Here is a 21,488-nt window from a genome sequence, read left to right on the forward strand (position 1 = left end):
TGGTTCAAAAACAAAGTTTCTTAAGTGAAATTTAAGTGGAATTTTTGCCCAATTAAATAAACTTAAATAAAAACTTACAAGGACCATAGAATATTAAAATGAACTCAAAAACTTATAGATTAAGAGGAAAAATTTATTTTTGGAAAGGGTAAAAATTTTTCTTTAGTGACATTTCATCAATATTATCATGTGAATTCTGAGAATGGTTAAGACTTTGTGGTGGTTAATTTTATATGTTAACTTGTCTGGGCTATGATGCCCAGATATTTGGCCAAATATGATTCTGGGTGTGCCTGTGCTGGTGCCATGGGGTGAGATTTACTATTGAAACGGGGACTTTTAGTTCAATAGATGGCACTCTGTAGTGGAGCCAGACCTCACCTTGTCAACGGAATGCAACTGGCCTGAATGCAACAAAAAGTCCCCCTCTCCCAGGCAAGAGGGACCTCTCCAGTGAGCCACCTTCGGATTTCCTCTACAACATTGATTCTTGGTGGTTCCTGAGCACACCGCCTTTGGACTCAGACTAGAACACTTTCCTGTATCTCTAGCTCCTCCCAGCCAGCCCTCCCCAATCCTGGAGCCAATCGCTGACAGGAAAGTCCAGGGAAGATGCAGAGGCCCCTGGGGGTGGGGCGTGAGGGGTGACTGTGCCACTGGCTGCCAGTCCCTGGTCAAAGACCATGACAGGCCTCTGCTTTTACAGGCAGAAGAAGGCGGTTGGTGTTGGCGGAGCCCCGCGATTCTCGGAATTCTGAGACTTTCTGGAGTCATAATGGACCCCAGCAACGCTTGAGGCTGTTCTGAGGAGAGAAGTGGATGGTGCTGGACGCGGTTTTCGGAGCTGGTCCGCTGGCTCCCTAATGTGGTGGCGATGTCGTCCTGGTTTGGAGGCCTGGGCTCAGGCTTGGGCAACTTCTTGGGGCAGGTGGGAAGCAGCTTGCCTTCTCTCACCGACCATGTATCCAGGTTCACCAGGGGAATGCTTCTGGATGACATAGGAGACAGAGCAGCAGGTTTACCTGATTGTGGGAGAAAGGAAATGGAAGCTAGTAATTCTCCACTAAGATCGGAGAGTGAAAGTCCTCAAAAGTATTGTACTGATCTGGAGGAAAAACATGAAGCATCAGAGCTGCAAATAAATCCTCAGTGTCCAAGGTATGGAAATCAACTGCAACAGAAGGAGGTAGAGATCAGCCATCTGAAAGGTAGACAGATGGCACTGCAAGATCAAGTGTTCAACCTCCAGGCAGCTGCTCAATGGGTAGGTTCAGGAGCTTGTGGTGTACCAACAACCACTGCACTGGCTCCATTGGGTTCCCAGATCAGTAGTGATTTTTCAGCCTTTTCTGATGATGATGACATGGACTATAGTGACCTAATTTTGTCCCACCAAGAAATAAACACATTGTCAGTTGAAGTTTCGAGACTTGAATCTAAAGTTGGCCATTCGAGGCATATTGCTGAGGCTCAGGGAACACAGAATTCTGACCCCAGTGAAATCTCCAAACTGCAAAATACTATCAAGACTCTTGAACGAAACCCAAGTCCAGACCTAGATGATCATCAGCCTGAAGTGTCAGTTTTGGAGCAGAGTGCTACTGTGGCAGAAAAGGGAACAATCCTTCCACAAAATTCTTCATCAATGGAAGAAGTGTTGAGGCTACAACGAGCCCTGTCTGATGCTGAAAAGGAAATAATGAGACTACATGATTTAAACCAGGATCAGAGTCTTGCTGAAGACAACCTGAAACTTAAAATGCATGTGGAAGCTTTAGAAAAAGAGAAGTCATCATTGAGTCAAGAAAAGGAGGAACTTCAGATAACACTGTCAAAACTGAGCTGTGACTCTCAAGTCGTTGAAAACACAGCTTCAACAGACATGAATGTGAATGTCCAATTACATGACTTAAAACTTCACTTGAAGGCAAAGGAGGAAGAACTGAATCAGAGTATCCATGAAAAGAAAATGCTGATAGCTGAGTTAGAAGAACTGGACCATCAGAATCAGGAAGCTACAAAGCACATGATTTTGATAAAAGATGAGCTATCAAAACAAGGAAAAGAAGGAGACCTTGTCATCCAGAAATTGAAACAAGATCTAGATGATGAAAAAAAGAGAGTTCATCAACTTGAGGATGATAAAATGAACCTATCCCAAGAGTTGCATGTGCAGAAGGAGAAGTTAACTCAGAATGCACAGAGCCTCAGGGATTTGCATTTAACCAAGCAGAAGCTTGAAGATCAAGTAGAAGATTTAGTAGATCAGCTAAATAAGTCACAACAAAGTAGCTTAAACATCCAGCAGGAAAACCTTCAGCTTAAGGAACACATTAGAAAAACTGAAGGTGAGCTGTCTGGATGTCAGAGTAAGTTCCAAAGTTCTCTGAATGAAGACTCTAACAGTAATGTGAAGGATGACTTGCTTCAAGAACAGGAAGCTGAAGTGAGCAACTTAAGGCAAAATCTTTCAGAAGTAGAAGAGCTCAATGAAAATTCAAAGAAAGTTCCTGTTGATCTCAAAAAGGAGAATGAAATGTTGATTTTACCATGTAAAGATGTAAGACGTAAGTTGGAAGCATCCATTGCTGCTAACAATCAAGTGTCTCAAGAAAAAGACACTGTCAAGGAGACTCTAATAAGAGACAAAGAAGAGATAGAAGCGGAACTGCACCAGGCAGAAAAAAGACTGTGGGAAGAAGCAAAGAACGACAGGCAGACTATTCAGGAACTCTCCAGTGCATCTCATTTGAATACCTCTGCCTTACAGCTGAAACCTGATTGTGTAGTTCCACTCAAGCAAGAGAAGGACTTTGAAATAGCAGGACTCAAAAAGAATATTGAACCAATGACTACTGATCCAAAAGAAACTGAGGAAATTTTGGAACCTCATGTGGAAGAACAGAAGCAATTGATACAACTTATAAAGGAGAAAGAAGTTTTTATTGAAAAACTCGAAGAAAAATGTTCAAAACTACAAAAGGATTTAGATGAGTGTTCTCAGGCCTTAAGAGAAAATGAAACTTTAAGGCAAACCATAGAAGAAAAGGACAGAAGTCTTGGCTCCATGACAGCAGAAAACAACCATCTGCAAAAAGAACTGGAGAGCCTTAAGGAACAGCAGAATCGAGCTGTCCCTGTGGCTGAGCCTAAAACCCTTGATGGTATCCCAGAAGTAGAATCGGAGGTATCTCAACTGAAAATAGTCAAAAATCATCTGGAAAATGAAATTAAACACCATCAAAAGATAATCACAAATCAAAACAAGCGTAAAACGCGACTCCTTCAGTCTTTACAGGAGCAGAAGAAGGAAATGGATGACCTTAAACACCAATATGAGCAGCTGAATGCTGCGCATATCCAGTTACTTTTAGAAAAAGATGAGGAAATTAAGAACTTGCAGAAAACGATTGAACAAATACAATCCCAGGTGCCTGGAGAAAGACTCGATGCTCAAACAGAGAATTCTGATATTTTTCAAGAAACAAATGTAAAAAGCCTCAATAGAGAAAGTGGAAGTGAACAGTGTGACCTATGGAAGGAAAAGGAGTTGTTGAAGCAAACAGTAATAGACCTAAAGGGGAGAATATTGATTTTCGAAGTGGACTTTTCTAAATTAAAAGGGGAAAATGAAAAATTGAGAGTAGCATCCACAGAAAAGGAAAGGGAGTATCAAGAACTACAAGAGACAAGCTCGAAGTTCTCTGTGAGGCTGGGAGAAAAAGAACTGGAGTGTGAGTCAATGAAGGAGAAAGCTCTTGCTTTTGAGCAACTGCTACAAGAAAAAAGTCAGCTTTCCAATGCAGTTGCAAAAATGCAGGAGAAGACAGTTATATTTCAGCAAGAACGAGACCAAGTCATCGTAGCACTCAAACAAGTACAGATGGAAAACAGTACTCTCCGGCAGGAGGTTCAAGAGTTCCGTGACAAAGAACTACGCTTGAACCGGGAGCTAGAAAGGCTAAGCAGCCATCTCTTGGAATCAGAAGAGTCTTACACGCAGGACATTTTGGCTGCAGAAGACCAAGAGATGAAACTGAGAAAGGAAGTCACGCTTTTGGAGGAGAAGCTAGTGTCATCTTCTAAGGCAAGTCATCAAGCTAGCCTCCAGATAGAGTCACTGCAAGAACAGTTGAGGTTGGTCTCTCAACAGAGGGATGAGAATGCATTGCAGCTTTCGATCTCCCAGGCACGAGTTAGGCAGTATGCCCTGTCATCAACTAACCTTCAAAGAGTTCTAGAACACTTCCAAGAAGAAGAGAAAGCAATGCATTCTGCTGAATTAGCAAAAGAAAAACAGTCGATAGCAGAATGGAAGAACAAGGCAGAAAAACTAGAAGGACAAGTATCATCATTGCAGGAACGTTTGGAGGAAACAAATGCTATGTTGCATTCTGCTTCCAGACTTACAGAAGAGTTGGATCGGAAGGAACAACAGATCCAAGAACTTAAAAGACAAAACGAGCTCGGAAAAGAAATGTTGGACAAGGCACAAAAGAAACTGTCGACTTTGACAAACAGCCCAGAAGGAAAAGTGGACAAAGTCCTCATGAGAAATCTTTTTATAGGTCATTTCCGTACACCCAAAGGTAAACGCCGAGAAGCCTTACAGTTAATGGGAAGCATCCTGGACATTCCAAAGCAGGAAATGGAGCAGTTGTTGAGTGAAGATTCTGGTGGTGTTTCTAAGTGGATGGCTAGTTGGCTTGGCGGGGCATCGAAAAGTGTCCCCAACATACCTATGACACCAAATCAACAACCTGGGCTTCATAGTTCTTTTTCAGAACTCTTTGTCAAATTTCTGGAAATGGAATCTCATCCCTCTGTTCCACCACCCAAACTCTCTGCTCATGCCATGGACTGTCCAGACTCACCAGGAAGGAGAGAGCAAGGTGGCAATGTGCCAGGAAGTGTTAAAGAGGCAGCCAAATTCAGAGGTGGTCGAAGCACCAACGGGAATCCATTCTTGGTTCCCCGTTCGGCAGCTGTGCCTCTTAGTAACCTAGCTGGAGTTGGTCTTGGTGGACCTGGGCATCCTCTTTTTAAACCCATCGCAGATTTCATGCCCACCTTTACACCATTGCCAGTGTCCCCGGACAACAGCGCCACAGTTGTACTAGAGCACCTTCTAAAGCAAAGTCAATCTCATCCAGAGATGATTTAACACTCTAAAGAAGACTTTATAAACACTTTGTGCTTTTTTTACAGAGTGGCCTTTGGGAAAACTCATGTATTTGTAGACAAAAAGAGAAAGGAAAAACACTGGTATATATAGGTATATAGCTAATAGGTATTTTTATTGTTGTTGTGTGTTTTTTTGTTATAACAGTTTTTAAAAATTTGTTTTGTTTGCTGTAGCAGTTTTTCTTTATAAAATTTTGTTCCACTGTAGCAGCTAATCATCACCAGGCTTCAATTCTGATGTACTTTTGAGAGCAACTGTACAGAGTAGCTTTAGTGAACCATTAGCTCCAACCTCTTTTTTTAATGATTATATTTGATAAATTTAATGGCATTAAATAAAAATGATGCATTTAATTAACAAGGAAGAAGAAAGATCCAACCCTTAAGAAAAGGATATATATCTCCGATTTAGAGTATATGAAAACCAAATATGATATTGCAAAACGTTGTGAATTTTTAGTTGATCAAAGAAAACCTTGTACAACAAGTAAAAGAAAATTAGAACGGGGAGAGCCTGAACATGAAGTTTCTTGGATAAATTCTAAGATTCTTTGAATCCAAATACTATGACCCCTAACCATGTTACTTAATACCATTTCTATAGAAAACTCACTTCACATTAATTCAGTTTTCTAGATGTTAAATATGTCCAGAAGGAAGAGTATTTTCATGATTCAACCCCAAAGTGGAATCACACGATCCATTGCCAATGGAAAAGTTAGTAAGTATGTATCATTAAATACCTGGACTGTTTATTTACATACTTTTGGGGCTCCAAAATAATGCTTATAAAGACATTTGATCAAAAACATTTGGGGAGAGAAAGAAGATAACATAAATTTTTGAAAGATGAAAGGCTTTAAAAAACGAGTAGTTGCAACCTTTTTGTAAATTAAGGTAAAAGATGAATCAAAAGTTTCTAGCTTAAGTAGGTGAAATCAGAGTAGAGAAGAAGCAGATTGCATAGCACATACCTCTCTGACACCTGTAGTTTCTAAAACCATGAAGAACACTTTTATTAAAATTCACTTAAATAAAATTTAATAAATTTTTAATATAAATCATACTATAATTTAATATAAATTAATCTAATTTAAATTTATTTTATTAATTAATATTGTTTAAATTTATTAATAGTATTGTTTGATTTAAATTTATTTTATTGATATTGTTTATTAATTTATATTAATTATAGTATGATTTTATTTAAAAATTTATTAAATTTTATTTAAATTATTGCATGTTAATAAAGTCAATTTAAATAAGATTTAATATAGATTAAATTATTTAATGTTAATTATATAATTTAATATAAATTTTAATAAAATGAATTTTAATAAAAATGCTCTTAGTGGTTTTAGAAATTACAGGTGTCAGAGAAGTATTAGCTCCTTTTTTCTCCTCTCTGATTTTACCTAACTTAAGCTAGAAACTTTTGATTTATCTTTTATCTTAATTTACAAAAATAAATAAGGGATGACAAAACACCCAGTAGCTATATCCATCAGCTTTTCCTTTCTTTTTTCTTTATTTCACCTTAACATTTACATTATTTTACCAAAATCAAGATGCCATCAGTTGTTAGGCAGGAACAAAATCACCGAGACAACAACTGTAAGAGGCATCCCAATCTCAGATTGGCTAAGTATTAAAAACCTAGAAATGTCTGAGAACGGATGAGCTCTGATAGTAGAGTTTCCAAACTATGGAAAGTTTCCAAATGCTATGGAAAATGATGACGTTTCTCTTTTTGTGTTTTTAAGTTGAGAGCCTTGGAAGTACTACGGTCCTTTATCAGAAATTATATGTGCTTATTAAAGTCTTTAGATTTCTTATTTTTCCTGGATTATAGAAAAAGGGAGTCACAATTCCTTCAGATCTATTAGCATTTTAGTGACAGGAAATAATTCAATGAGGCATAGTTGTTTATTTGCATTCAATGACTATCAACTTTTATCTACTTTGGGAAGGGTCACAAACCACAGACCTTCTGCCTTCTGCTTTATTTCAAAGCTTCCAGCATCAGTTGCAAGAATTCTAAGAAACTCTGGGAATACTCTATGGTGCAAAATGCACACTTACTTTTTTTTTTTTAAAGCATCCCTAAGACATGAGTCCTTAGGTGAATTTCTTGTTCTAAGTAAATTGACTGACTCATTATGAAGTAATAACTTATTATGCCAAAATGAATAATGAAAGCACATGCTTCCAATCAGAGCAAGGAAGAAACAAGAAGGTATGATGTGTGGTAAAAATGCATGAACATGCAAATATGATCCAGCCTTATTAAGTCCAAAGTTTTTTGTCTCTTTTTTTATTTATTTTTTGAGGTTTCATTCTTGCCTGATATGCATGGAATAACTTTGGGGGGGAATATAATCAGAAATTCAGCACTAAAATCTGCCTTCCTGCAATATCACATGGCTTACTCCTAAGAAGAATGGTGCAATATCAAAGTCTATATTTTGCTTCAAGTTGCCAAATTGCTTGGAATTTTCTTCCAATACGACTCCTATGGTTGGGAAAAGCAGAGTTCAGATTTGTCATGAGAGATTTTTATATGTTCTGCTCACCCCATTGTGTCTAGGTGAGCCTTTGTGTTTCAATGCTGGGAAAAACACTTCTTTTATTTCAGAATTGAAGAGCTCTTGGAAACAGTGACCTTACTGCAAACTTGAGAAAAATATGTTATACAGGTATTCAGAAAATTGCAAAGATTAATATAGATTTAGGATTTTTTTTTAAGACAAGGGGCTTAATTGAGAAAACACCAAGATAGCCTTAGAAGATTTCATACTCCCTGCATTCTTATAAAAAGCTTGTATATTGTAAACAAGATAAAACCAAACAGAACAGTTCCTAAGGAAATATTGTGCTTTCAGTTACCTTGTCTCATAAATTTATTAAAGTTTTATTAAAGACACTGAATTTGCTAGCCTTTTTATTAAATATTTGATATATGCTATTAATGTCTGTCACTGGATTTTATTTGGTCTGACATTAAAATCTGTATACTCTTTATAAGCACAGATGAAATATTATTTGAGATAATTTATCACAAACCTTTAGGAATTTATAGACACGGAGAGAGTATCGAATGATATCAAAAGTGGAGTTTTCTTAGTTTTCTTTAGGATGATTTGCTTAGAGTAAGGAATACTAGACTGATCAGAAGGGGCTGCAGCAGCTTTGCTGGTTAGCTTGTCCATTTGAAAAACTTTTATTGAGGACAGGCAAAATATACCTAGTCCCAAATCCATTGAACTGATCAAACTCTGCAACAGTTAACCAGAGTAGCTTCCTCTTCTATGCCCCCAAGTTTTGAGCAATGCTCTGTAGATGATACCTTGAATGATCCTTGGCATTGAAGAACTGTCATCTAACAAACAATTTATTTCCTTTTTTCTTGTCCTTCTCAGGGATCCTAATAAGTGATTTCCAGAGGCGAGGAGAGGAGGGGTAAGGGAAGGTACTGGGCAATCTAATTGACCCAAATTAGGTTATGTGAATGCACCAATGTGTAACAATGAAGACCACTATTATGTGCAATTATAATGCAGGAAAAATGATCTTATAAAAAGAATATGATTTCTATAACTTCAAAATAATCTGAAGCCTCAGGAAAAGCATTTTAAAAATAGTTTGAGCTTACTTATAAGACTTTTTATCTGTTCATCAAGGCTTTGTTTTATGAGTACATGTATTTCTTTTAAAAAAAATTGTAAACCCAGCAGGGTGTGGTGACATATGCCTTTAATTGCAGCAGTGTGAGGCCATCCTCATCAATTTAGAGAGACCCTTTCACAAAATAAAATCAATAGAACTGGGGATGTAGCTCAGTGGATAAGCATCTCTGGGTTTAATTCCCATACCAAAACAACCAAAAAATCATGTAACAAACTTTTTTTTTTTAACCTAAGCAATTGAGATTGATCACAAAGTCATTACTTCAAGTCACCAGTGGCACAAATTCATAGTGACTTTTAACTTGAGTTCTAAATACAAATGAATCATGCCCAAAATGACTGTCCTAACAAAGAATGTGTGGACTTTCATCTGTGTATGTGCATAGATTTATGTATCTTCAGGTCTATAAAGAATTCCAGTAACCTAATGAGTCAGTTTTGGGGCTTAAAAAAAAAACACTTCTAACTCCATTTTCAACCTATGATGTTTTCCTAGAGATGCTGAGACTATGTAATCTTCTTTATAATGACTTTGAAAAAAAAAAAAAACAATGACAACTCTAAAGGGAGTTAAATTAAGGAACTGGTTGGAAATAGTGCTGTATCCTTCCTATCCTGGTAGAGCAAGAGAAAGAGGTCCAACCTAACTTGGATTCAGGCCTAGGAATCCCTTTGATTTACTTCACTGGCAGCCATGCTGAGAGTTTCCGAGTCCAGTCGTCCAGTCTTTCATTTCTATACAGAACAATATCCGATCAAGATGAATAAGCAAATGAGGGTATGGAATCCTGGAGTGTCCATCCACCAGAGGGTGTGTGTGGGAGGGACACACATTGAAACTGAGGGATGGCTTCCTTGAATTCTTGGGTCCATCTGTGTTGACAAACCTTGTGGGCTTCAGGAAAGGACAATGATAAGAGTTGACAACTGAAAAAATAATCATGTGACTTTAACTAATGGGTCTCAAGAACCAATTGGTAAGCTTTATGGCACTTTCACAGTCACTAGTCAAATGTGGAGTCATTCTATCTCACTTTTGGAGCCCTGGGGAACTCGCCAGACAACAATATTTGAACATATATACACCACTGACATTTTAAGATAGCCTAGAAAATGCCAAAGCAACAGGACTTCAAACCAATATTTCTATTTCACAGTGCCAATCTCCACTGCTGTTAGCTAGGGCTGGTTATATAAAGACATGAGCTAATAGTCTTTGATGGTAATGAGTGTATGGGTATGAGGATTAAAGAGTAGTGGTGGTGGAGAAATGTGGAAGTCCATTCAGTAGGTTAATGACTTTAGGAATTTTGAGTGATTATACGTAATTTACCTGGCAGTTTCAATTAACCATTAAGAAAGGGATGATATTCTCCTTCCCAGTGAATGGAAATCTGGGTCACTAAGTTAAGAAATACATTTTCTATTTTATGTAAGGCTTAGGGCTAAACGCAGTTATTATTTACAAGAGAGGGGCAGTGCTGAGCACAGGGAGCATATGAGGCTGTAGGTGGCAGTTACAGTGAGCTAGGCTGAGCCACACTAAGGAAGCCTAAACCTCAGTAGTCTTTGACCTACGACCACAGCTCACCTTGGCTACAAGTAGAGTATTGTCACGTGGCAACACATTTCTTCTCCTTTCATTTTTCGGGATTAATGCTTCTAAAGGAATTTGATGGTTTTGGTACAGAATTAATAGCAACTTCATCTTGAATACCCACCATACCGGCTACTTCATCCTCAGGATTATGGACTCTGGAGCTCTGTTCTCATGGAGGTTATTAAGGGGCACATGATATCATGACAAGAAAGACTGAGAAACAGCTCCAAGAACAATACAGCGCTTTAAGCTCCATGTTTAAGTATATAATAGACTTGAAGCTGCAAAGAAAAGTATTTGTTGAAATCGTTTTGCTAAAATGTATACTTCTGGACATAGGAATAGCCAAGAAATAAAGAAGATAAAAGTAATAATATAAAAATTGCTTTATTATATGGAAAGGGGCCTTAATAAGTTTTACAAAGATTCTTAAAGGGACACTTTTTTATCTTAGCTCATAAAGACATTCAACATAGAGAGAAAGAAGTATAAAAATATTTTTAGAGCAAATGTTCATATGCAAAAATGTTTAACAAATTGAGAGTTCTATCAGAATTGTCCTGGGGATGTTGATTTTTTAGCTTTTGTGAGTGACTGAAAGGATAATTTTGACCAATGAGTGGATCCATTAGGCCTTATAAGGAAAAATCATAAATTAATTAGATCTCTTGTCATAAAGTTGATAGTTTATTTTCTAAACTTGTGACCTAAATCAAGTATCCCTAGTGGATCAATAGCTCACTGTTTACTTAAAAAATTTCCCCAATCATTCCTGAATAGTGCATTCAAGGATCCTTTCGAAGAAAAAGAGTAGTTAAAATGTATATCCTGTATATCACACTAAGAATAATTTATGGCTAGACATCCCAGATTTCAAGTCAAGTTACTTCCAGATACATTTGTTCAACAAATGAAAATGCAAAGCATTTCATTGTGTAGTGTTCCATTTGATTGGGGAATGAATTGAAAATTTATTTCTAACTTTTTTATTTTTCTGTTCACATTTAAATATGTGATACCAAATATGAAAGGAAGTTCCAATTTGATAGTGTCTTGATTATAACCAACTTATCCAAAGCAAAGTTTTATATATTTCTAAAAATAGATAGCTCTCACTACTTCAGGTAGTTGATACAATATTTTGAATGTTTTTCTTAAAAACAAATATTCCTTCTACATAAGCATATCTGTTTCCTGAATGAACATACTATGTTCTGTGTATTAATTAGCCTTATGGTTGAGAACAGAGATTTCAAAATTCTTTCTTCTTATCATTATATGTACTATTATAAAAGCAGAAAACATTGCTGAGAAAGGTCAATCTAGTGAGTCTTGAAACCCACAAGAACAGAAGATTGGTAACATAAAATAGTGAAAAATTGCATTGAGGATGGAAAGGAAAAGTAGTGTATTGCCTGTTTTAGAAATCAATTCAAAATGGGAAGAAATCAATGAAGGTTTTTTGTTGTTTTGAAAAATTATAGAATCACAGAAAGTGGTAAAGGTAGTATAGAACAATAGTATGTACCTTCCACTTGGTTTTCCCAATGGTTTCTTCTCATACAGCTGTGCTGCAATATCAAAATCAGGAAGACCAACCAATGTTAGAACAATGTGTTGTGGTTCTATGACAGTATATCATCTGTGTAGATTCCTGTAATGACCTATACAAACAAGATACAGAACTATTCCGTTACCAGGAAAATTTCTCTTTCCACTTTTCTTTTCAGTTGCCTGTGTGTGTGTGTGTGTGTGTGTGTGTGTGTGTGTGTGTATAGTTTGCATATGGTAATCATAGCATTTAATATATGTATACAATGGCATTTCAATATATAAATACAATGTATAGTGATCACATCACTGGCATATCTCTCACAGAAGACATGTCATTTCTCTGTGTTGGGAACTTTCAAAATTCTCATTATTAGCTATTTTGAAATATTAATTATTGTCAGCCATAGTTATCCTATGTGTTATAAAAAAGTAGAAGTTATTCCATCCATCTGCACCCCTGCACCTATTAATAATCCTCTCTCTACCCACCCACACCACCTCTCCCAGGCTTTGTAACCATTATCCTTTCTTCTACTTCTTTGAGATCAGCTTTCGTTTCCATGAGTAAGTGTGAATAGGCAGTATTTGTCTTTCTGTGCCTGACTTGTTTGCTAATATAATGTCCTCCAGTTCTCTTGCCTCTTGCTACCCTTTTACAGCATCACTGCCAACACCACCCCCATCACTATCTGTTACCTCTGGAACCACTAATTTTTTCTCCCTTTCTGTAATTTTGTCATCTCAAGAATGCTCTATAAATGGAATCATGCACTATATGACTTTTGGAGATTGGCCTTTTATTCCTGCAGCACGATGCCCTTGAGATTCACCTAAGTTGCTGCATGGGTGGACATTTCATTCCTGTTTATTGGAATAAACATCCACCAGAGTCAGAGCTGGGCCATGTGATAAGGGTAGGTTTGCTTGTTTAAAAATCCACTGACCTGTTTTCAGAGAGGCTGTACCATTCTCAGGATTCACCAGCAAGGTGGGAGAGACCCAGTTTCTGTGAGTCCTCATCTGTATCTAGTATTTCCACTTTGGTTATCTTAGGTTAACCTATTAAGTGTGATGATGCCTCAAGATGGTGTCAGATTGCATCTCCCTAATGCTAGTGATTTCCAACATCTTTCCAGGTACTCATTGTCGTCTTTATATTGTCTTCCAAAAGACTATGTCGTCTTAATTTAATTATTCATAGGTACCAAGTGGTATTGCAGAACACCAAGTGATTTCTTCAAGTAGTAAAAGCATTTTTAATTAACTATTAGTTTCCTACAGTGTGTCCTTAGCAAGATACCCCTAGGAAGTGTATAGAATAAAATTACAATGCACATACCATTCTATAGTTAATGATTATGAATAAAGTTTAAGAAACACTTTCAAATAGCCAGAGGTACAAATAATGTAAATTTCTGAAACAAAATGAAACAAAAAATTAAATAATATTTTTAAAATAATTTAAAACAATAAGTAAGATTATAATTGTGATAGAATACAATGGAAAGGATTATAATATTTTTTCTGGGAAAATCTGTATAGAATAATATCATGTATGAATATGGTTATAAGAATCAGAAAGTGGCTGGGGATATAGATCAGCTGGTAGAGTGCTTTCCTAGCATGCGCAAGGCCCTGGGTTCAATGCCCAGCACCACTAATAATAATAATAATAATAATAATAATAATAATAATAATAATGTAAGAAAAGATAATTAAGCACATGTCTTTATATAAGATTAATTGTTCAAGTGGCTTTTCTTTATTCTCCTTTTCCCTTTTTGTTCATAACACAAAGAAAACTACTGACTCAAAAATACAATGTAAGTAAACAGACAGGGGAATCAAATGTTGACCTGAAAGCAATTAAATTGTGTTTGGAAAGCTGCTGATAATTCTCCTGAACAACTGACTTAACTTACCTGAAATTATTCATTAATTTATCCAACCAATATTCACTAAGCACTCATGTGTCTTTACTAAGCTAGCACTGTGTAAGACTCTTGGGATCCACGGCACATAAAATATATCTGGTGCTCTTAAGAGACTTTATAGTAGACAGAGACAAAATTGTAAAAAGCTTAATGTTTCCTTGAAAATTTTAAAGAGAAGAAATGATCTCTGTGGTTCAGGAGGGTTAACTCTTTGAACTATTCAAAATATTTTCTTGATGATAATTAAAATTCGTGAATAGAAAACAGAAAGTAAGACAAAGATGAAAAGATAGTATTTGAAAACAATGGTCCATACATAATACTTCCTTAGGACATTTTGTTGTTTTTCCCTATCATTTTCTCCAAATGAGGCGATGTGCTTTTGGCTAATGAGAATGGTTGTATCTGTTGGGTACTGTATGTATGCATTTGCATACTTTGTTATTTAATAACTAACCAACCCCACACAATGCACAGGATGGTTTTATCAGTTACCTTTATAGTACATTTTTTTTCACTTTCCCTTTGTGATTTTATATTCAGAAAAATTCTCCTGGGATGGGCTGAAGAGTGTCCTTTGGAGTTCTCTGTCTGTATGGTTGGTACTGGTGAATTTCAAGTTTTTATTTTTATTTTTAATTTTCCTGTTGTGACTTAAATCAACATTTTGCTGATAGACTGTAAACTGACTTCATTCTACCATCTGTGCCTTAGAGTGTACAGTTTTGTTTTGTTTTATTTTTACATCTCAACCATCATTAGGTTTATGGATGCACTGACAAAAGCAAATTACATTTTTGCCTATTTCTAGAGATAAAAGTTGGCTAAAGACCTTTATACAAAACCACCCAAGAAATTGCCCATATTATGTCTTTACCTGACCTGATAGAGTTTGGGGAATAACATTCTTTGTTTTTGATTATAAAGTCTGGTCTTTCTTAGAAACAATGTAATTAAATAAAGATCAGAGTATACACTAATCTTTTATAAACATAATTCATTTAGCTAATATTTTAAGAATTTTCAATTAATTAAAATTTTACTACATCTGCTTTTGAATATTTATGCATCCATTGCATGAGAAAGTTATTTTAGTGTTTGGTATGAATCCTGCTTTTGAATTCAAAGTAAAAAATTGAGATTTGATTTTCTATTTTAATCATTATCCTTATTTAATGACAGTTACCTGTTTTAATATTCCAGAATGATGATATTACTTGCACTTTTAGACTTTTAAGCCTTTTTGGCACACAACTATAGTCACAGCTACTTGGGAAGCTGAGGCATGAGTATCACTTGAGACCATGAGTTGAGTTTAAGATCAACTGGGCAACATATGGAGACCTTGAGGCAACATCAAAAACAACAATAAAAGAAACAATGACAAAAAGTTCTTCTCTTAGATGAAATTTAATTTTTATGGCCTAACAGTATAGTATGAAAGAAAGGATTTTTAGGTAAAAATAATTTCTGTTCATTTAGTAGTAGAATTAGTCCTCAGTTATTGTTTAATTGGGAAGTTCTGGTGGGGGTGGAGTCTATGTTTTCACTTTCAAAGTTTTGTCACTGATACTCAGATTATAAATGAAAAAGGAGTTATCACTTAGACATGTTTGGTATTTCTGTTTATTTACTTGTAGTACTGAGGATATACAGAGCTTGGAGGTAAAATCACATTGATTTACTTGCGAAGAAATAGATTCCAAAGCCAGATACAGGTTTGGATCCAATTTGTTGTATTTTATAGAATCTATGATTTATAACATATATTAAAATGCTTTTATGGTTTTGGAGAGGAACATAATGTGTGTTCCTAGTTACTCTTCCTCTACCTAAGAAAATATACATAATGAAGGAACTAATCAAATGTGTGATGTCTTTGTTTTAATGATCAACATCTACATTAAAGTGGATACATAGCCCTCCCTTTTGCAGCTGCTGTTGTTAAACCTATATGCATGGAACATGACAAGACTTACAGCCACATTTCCAATCATCTCTATGAGCTTCTTGCTGCACTCTCATTAGTCATTATCATCCCTCTTAGGTACTTGTGTCACTTGTCCCTCACAAGTGCTTCTCATACCTTTGTAATTAACAATCACACTCTGCTCTTCACAGTTCATTTACATTATATTTTAAAAAAACTTTCTTTTTTGTTATCATACGTACCATTTTTTCCCCATCATCAATAGTTTTATATGGTAGTTGAATTTTATTCTATTTCTGGTTTTAAACATTGTTTGTCACTTAGTTTTCAAGTTAGCCCATATCCTAAATGATGATTTTATATGCAGCATATGATTATTAACATTATTTCTTTCCATGATATCTTTGAAAGTTTGAGCAAAGAAATCTGATCCTCCTTCTAACACATTTAGTATATTAGTACTGATAGTTATAACAGGATTCTGAAATCCTTCACAGCAAATTAAAGAAACAAACAAACAAACAAAATCATGGTGTCTTATGGGGAAGAGACATATAGGGAAGGAAATAGTTAATCTTTTAATGAAATTCCAAGTGAGAACAGTGATAATTACAAAGAGAAATAAATAGACAAATTGAGGATCTTCATTAAATTTTCCTACTTTTGTGTGTTTTTTTTTTTTTCACTTTCTTTCAGCAGATATTGGTCAGAAGGCTTGTATTATTGCTGGTAGGCAGAGGAGAGATAGTCCTTGGTGCAATGTATGTTGGTAAAAGAGAATTCACTATCTTTTACATTCTATTAGGCATTTAGAATTAGGAACAGTAATGACAGAATTGATTGATGTTCTAGACAAAGTTGAAGTAAAGCAGAAAGCGGAGAACAAGTGTTTAACAAAAGCTTAAATTTGGACATCAAACAACCTCCTTGGAAGCATATAAAAAAAGTATCACCACTTGCAGTGAGAAGAAGAGTAAGTTTGGAACTAGAACCAGAAATAATTGACAGAGCAACTAAGCACAAAGAAGTTGCAATTTACATATAAACCACATCTGCTATGCCAAGACTAAAGCACTGTTTAGGAAATAATGGGATCTGATAAATGTGTTGGATGATCTGGATTGATGCCCACACAAAATATTGAAAAGAATGACTCTCCTGAACTCTGAATTTGCATACCTTCCCTAATAAAAGCTAACTGTATTTTGGTTGCTTGAAAATGCAATATGTATACGGGGTAAAAATGGGAGTTCATAATCTGCTTGAATCAAATGTATGAAATATGATATGTCAAGAGCTTTGTAATGTTTTGAACAACTAATAATAAAAAATAAATAATAAAAAAAAGAAAATGAAGCAGAGACCTCTTTCTTAAATGAACCGCCTTGGGATTTGCTCCATTGTCTCCTTGTAAGGGCTAAACTCAGAGCTAAAACTGTTAAAGGCATAACACAGCTGAGGACATTCAGGACCTGGAAATTCAGGGAGGGAAGGTAGTCTCTACAAATTACAGGACCTGCCCAATATAAAGTGGCAAAAACAGGGAGACCATAAATAGAACTGGATTCTGAGGGTGCTTAGTCAAGGTATCTGGGAAATAAAGGAATAAGGGAGACCTTATTGGCTTGGAGATAGTCTCCTAGGCTACAGAATTAACAGATGGGTATTCTGAATACCCTTCTACTAAGGTGATTTCTAGATGCATGGAAAAAGTAATGACCTACACAAGGAGGGTAAAATTTTTGACTGCTAGATGGAGTTAGTAAATGTTTTTGGTTGTGTGGTCTCAGATGGTCTCTGTTGCAACTATTCAACTGTGCATTATAGTGGAAGAGCATCCATAAGTAATACATGAATGAGAATTGGTGTATGTGTTTCAATAAAACTTGATTTACAAACATAGGTATCAGATTTGATTTGGTCCAAAGGCCTTCGTTTGATTACCCCTGACCTATATTAAGTGACATTGTCATAACAAAATTTCCATGGAATGCAAAAAAAATTTCACTCTAAAGAGAGATTACGAGAATGTCTCATGAGAAGGGGATAACTAGATAAGTAAAGAAGACTTACAAGGAATTTATTGTATGGGAAGGCTAGAAGGACATATTATTCACCAAAACCATCAAGAATGTATTGGTGGGCTGAGGCTGTTGCTCAGTGGTAGAGAACTTGCCTAGCATGTGTGAGGCACTGAGTTCAATTCTCAGTATCACATATAAAAAATAAAGGTCCATCAACAACTAAAAAAAAAAAAATGAACTGGTAAGGGGGACACCTACACAACTTAGAAATTCAGTGGTGACTTGCTTCTGCAGGCCAGGGATGATGGTAGGGATGACAGTAGGAAATGCCATTGCAAAACCAGTAGCACTGTGGATGAAGGGTGTACTGACACAGTGGATGCCAGGCAACAACATTTGAGTAAGAAGCCAGGTATATGTAACTATTATGAGTGGCAAGGTTGGAGAAACAGCCTAGCCTCTTGAGCAGAAAGAGGTTATGGAGATGATTAATAGACATGGTATCTCTAACATTAAAATAAATTGATAACTGATGATTCATTATTCAATCTGATATGTAAAATTTAAGGGTACATGATCTGGAGGCTGAGAACAGTTGACCCAAGGAAAAGTCACAATCATGGACCCTATTTGTTTATTTACTGTGGTGTTGGGGATTGGATCGTGGGGCTCATGCCTGCTAGGCAAGAGCTCTACCTCTGAAAACAACCCAGCATTCATGACCTTTATTTTTGCACTCAACCAGTTTTACAGCTGGTTTTTAGCTACTAAAAAAGAGGCCAAACCCTCCAAAGGAAGAGTTTTCATGATGATGTTAATGGTAATATGTTCCAACTCTTTCCCCAGAGGGACCTAGAGATGTTTGCTTAGGTAACTATAGTATGTGGAATAACAAACTCCACACATCGTGAAACTGTTACAGGGTTCAGGTTGTCTTTGTGATGCCCTTTTAGAGTGGGGTGCAGAAGAACAAAGCAATCAAATGTGGGAGGCTCAGACTTGGCTCCATAGACCCAGGAGGTGGTCATTGTGCTGGACACTGAGGTACAGTTGGGATCAAGATGCTTGGTATTTGGCACATTCCCTACATTGGCTCCTTGTCCTTTGAGACAAGAGCATTGTAATAGGAACTGTTAAATGAAAACAACCAACCCTAACTATCCCCACCTCTCATTATCTAATCAAATAGTAAATCAGTTACAGTACTTAATCTGGGGGTGAATGACAGTGATCAGCACTATGCTCAAAGATACACACAATGCAGGCTGGTGATTTCCACCATGTCTCTATCTAATTCACCAGTTTGATTTTTGTAATACCCTGAAGGATCCTTGGGAGATAGCAGACTACCACAAACTCAGACAAGTAAGATCCTAATTTTTGCTGTTGTGGCAGATGCGATACTATTGCTAAAGTAAACTAACACCACCTCAGAATACTGTGGTATTGATCTGGAAAATAAATGCATTATTTCCAATATGATCAATAAAAAGTAATTAAAAATAGTTTGCATTCACATGGAACAGATTACAAAATGGTTTTACACTTTTGCCTAAAGTTATATTAATCATCCTGTGCTCTACTAAACACACTCAGTCTGCCTGCACGCCTCCACATCCCCTCTCAAATGTCAGTGTGAGAGGCAATAATATTTCTATAACCTATCAATTCATCGAATTTCTAGGAAACATTATATTTTCAAAAGTCATTGTTATCAAAATACAAATATTTATGTGTTTTTGACTTTAGCCTTATTTTGTCTTTCAGAAAATATATATAAAAAAGGAAATAAATTATTATTTCAGTTATGCAGGAGAGAAGCATCAGAAACTAAGCCATAAAAAAACCAACTAATCAACCAAACAAACAAACAAAAAAACGTGGTCTGGAAGATAACATCAAAGTTTAACATCACACAAATATATACAGGAGTTCTGAGATGGTGTGATTTACAATTTGGGTGAATCTTTATGGTTACTGATATTCATCGAGTAGATATTTTTACCCCCTCACATTTGAAATTGGTTTTGAAAGACTGTAGATTTTCAGTTATAGAAAGTGTTGGAGTTATTCTAGTTCAGCTATCTCATTTAGCAGGTGAGAGCAGTGAAGCTCAGAGATTACGGAACTCACTCTTGGTCAAATAACTATTTAGAAATTGCTGGCCAGGGGCTTTTGAACTCCATTTTTATTATGCTACATCATGTCTTTTTTTAAATTTATTTTTTCATTTTTAGTTATTTTTTTTATTGGTTGTTCAAAACATTACATAGCTCTTGACATATCATATTTCTACATCATGTCTTAACTCTTTGTCTCCAGTGCACTTAGGTTGTTCTTGTAAGTTTTCTTTGAGCCATATTTAATGCTTTTGGATTAATCTCATTTTAGAAACCAATACGCTTGTCCAAAGATCAAACTCTCTGTTTCTATAGAGGTGTTGTATTCACTGTTGGTAGAATATAAGCTTTGGAGTAAAACAGACCTGAGTTAGAATCAAGGCCCCATCACTTCATTTGTGATTTAGGGAGAATTATCTAACCTTTAAAAGTTTTAACTCCTCTCAGGATAATAAGACCAAATCGATTGTTTTGTTTTTGTGATTAAATCTAAAATAATATGAACTATTACTATGTCGACCATTATGTGAGTCCTTCATAAACATAAAGATGAATTTCAGAAATTTTGAAGAAAATGTGAAATACAATAACTTATATTTAGATAACCCCATGTTTTGGTAAGCATATATGGCTGCTACGCTAAAATTATAAACCCAAATAATACATATGTACCTTGAGACTTTATTGATTACTGAGGAAGACAGCTAAATGAAGGCAGAAAACAGCTGGTGTTGGGATTCAAAAGTCAAAAAACAAAATATTTGAGAAACACTCACTCGGAAAAGGTTGTGAAAGATGTAAGCTGAAAGAAGAAAGGTACACAGTTTGTCAATATGGAGGGAGAGGGTCATTCTAAGCAGTCATAATAGCAGCTGAAATAGCTAAAAGTTTGAGACCAGATCTATGGTTTCTGGCTCTATACAGAGTCAGTTTTTAAATTCACCTTTTCCCCAAAACTATTTAAAATGGTAAATGCATTTAAAAAAACCCACAAATGTTATTAAACAACCTAAAACCACAACAAAAAAGTAGTAGAGGAACATCAAGAGGAGAGGTCACTCACCACATTTATTTCCAAGAGAAACCTGTTAACTGAACAAAGAATGTGGTTATGAGAAACTTTGCTGTGGACCCTCGAGAGGCTCCCGTTATTTTCGGAACCCAATTATCATATCTTTAGTCTCCATTTCCTTCAACCAAATTGATAGCCTATTGCAAATATGTGTTGTGAGTCAAGAATAGCTCGTCTTCCACTTATAACACATTGCTTGAGCAGAGAGAAACTAAACAGAAAACAGGGCTGTGATCTTCAAGGTGATCAAAAACAGATTTTGGTCCAAAATTAATATACTGCTTATATGGTAACTTAGTCCAGAATACCTCATTTGAATTTCATGATATAAGTTGGTGAATATATTACTCATATATAGTGTGACTTATACCATCCTATGATAGT

At 35.9% G+C, this 21,488-nt stretch overlaps 1 protein-coding gene across 1 annotated transcript in view; it reads left to right on the top strand.

Annotated features, from left to right (window-relative positions):
• The window catches only part of LOC144253288 (thyroid receptor-interacting protein 11-like), a 29,204-nt gene extending 24,040 nt beyond the window's left edge, over nt 1–5,164 (top strand). The window contains exons 3-6 of the mRNA XM_077795098.1: nt 812–1,765; nt 2,309–2,907; nt 3,031–3,187; nt 3,290–5,164. Coding sequence (XP_077651224.1) covers nt 812–1,765; nt 2,309–2,907; nt 3,031–3,187; nt 3,290–5,164 — 3,585 coding nt within the window. The remainder of the gene's footprint in view (nt 1–811; nt 1,766–2,308; nt 2,908–3,030; nt 3,188–3,289) is intronic.
• The last annotated feature ends 16,324 nt before the right edge of the window (nt 5,165–21,488 follow it).

This window comes from Urocitellus parryii, chromosome 1 (genome assembly GCF_045843805.1).
Source record: "Urocitellus parryii isolate mUroPar1 chromosome 1, mUroPar1.hap1, whole genome shotgun sequence".
In the NCBI taxonomy this organism is placed as follows: Eukaryota; Metazoa; Chordata; class Mammalia; order Rodentia; family Sciuridae; genus Urocitellus; species Urocitellus parryii.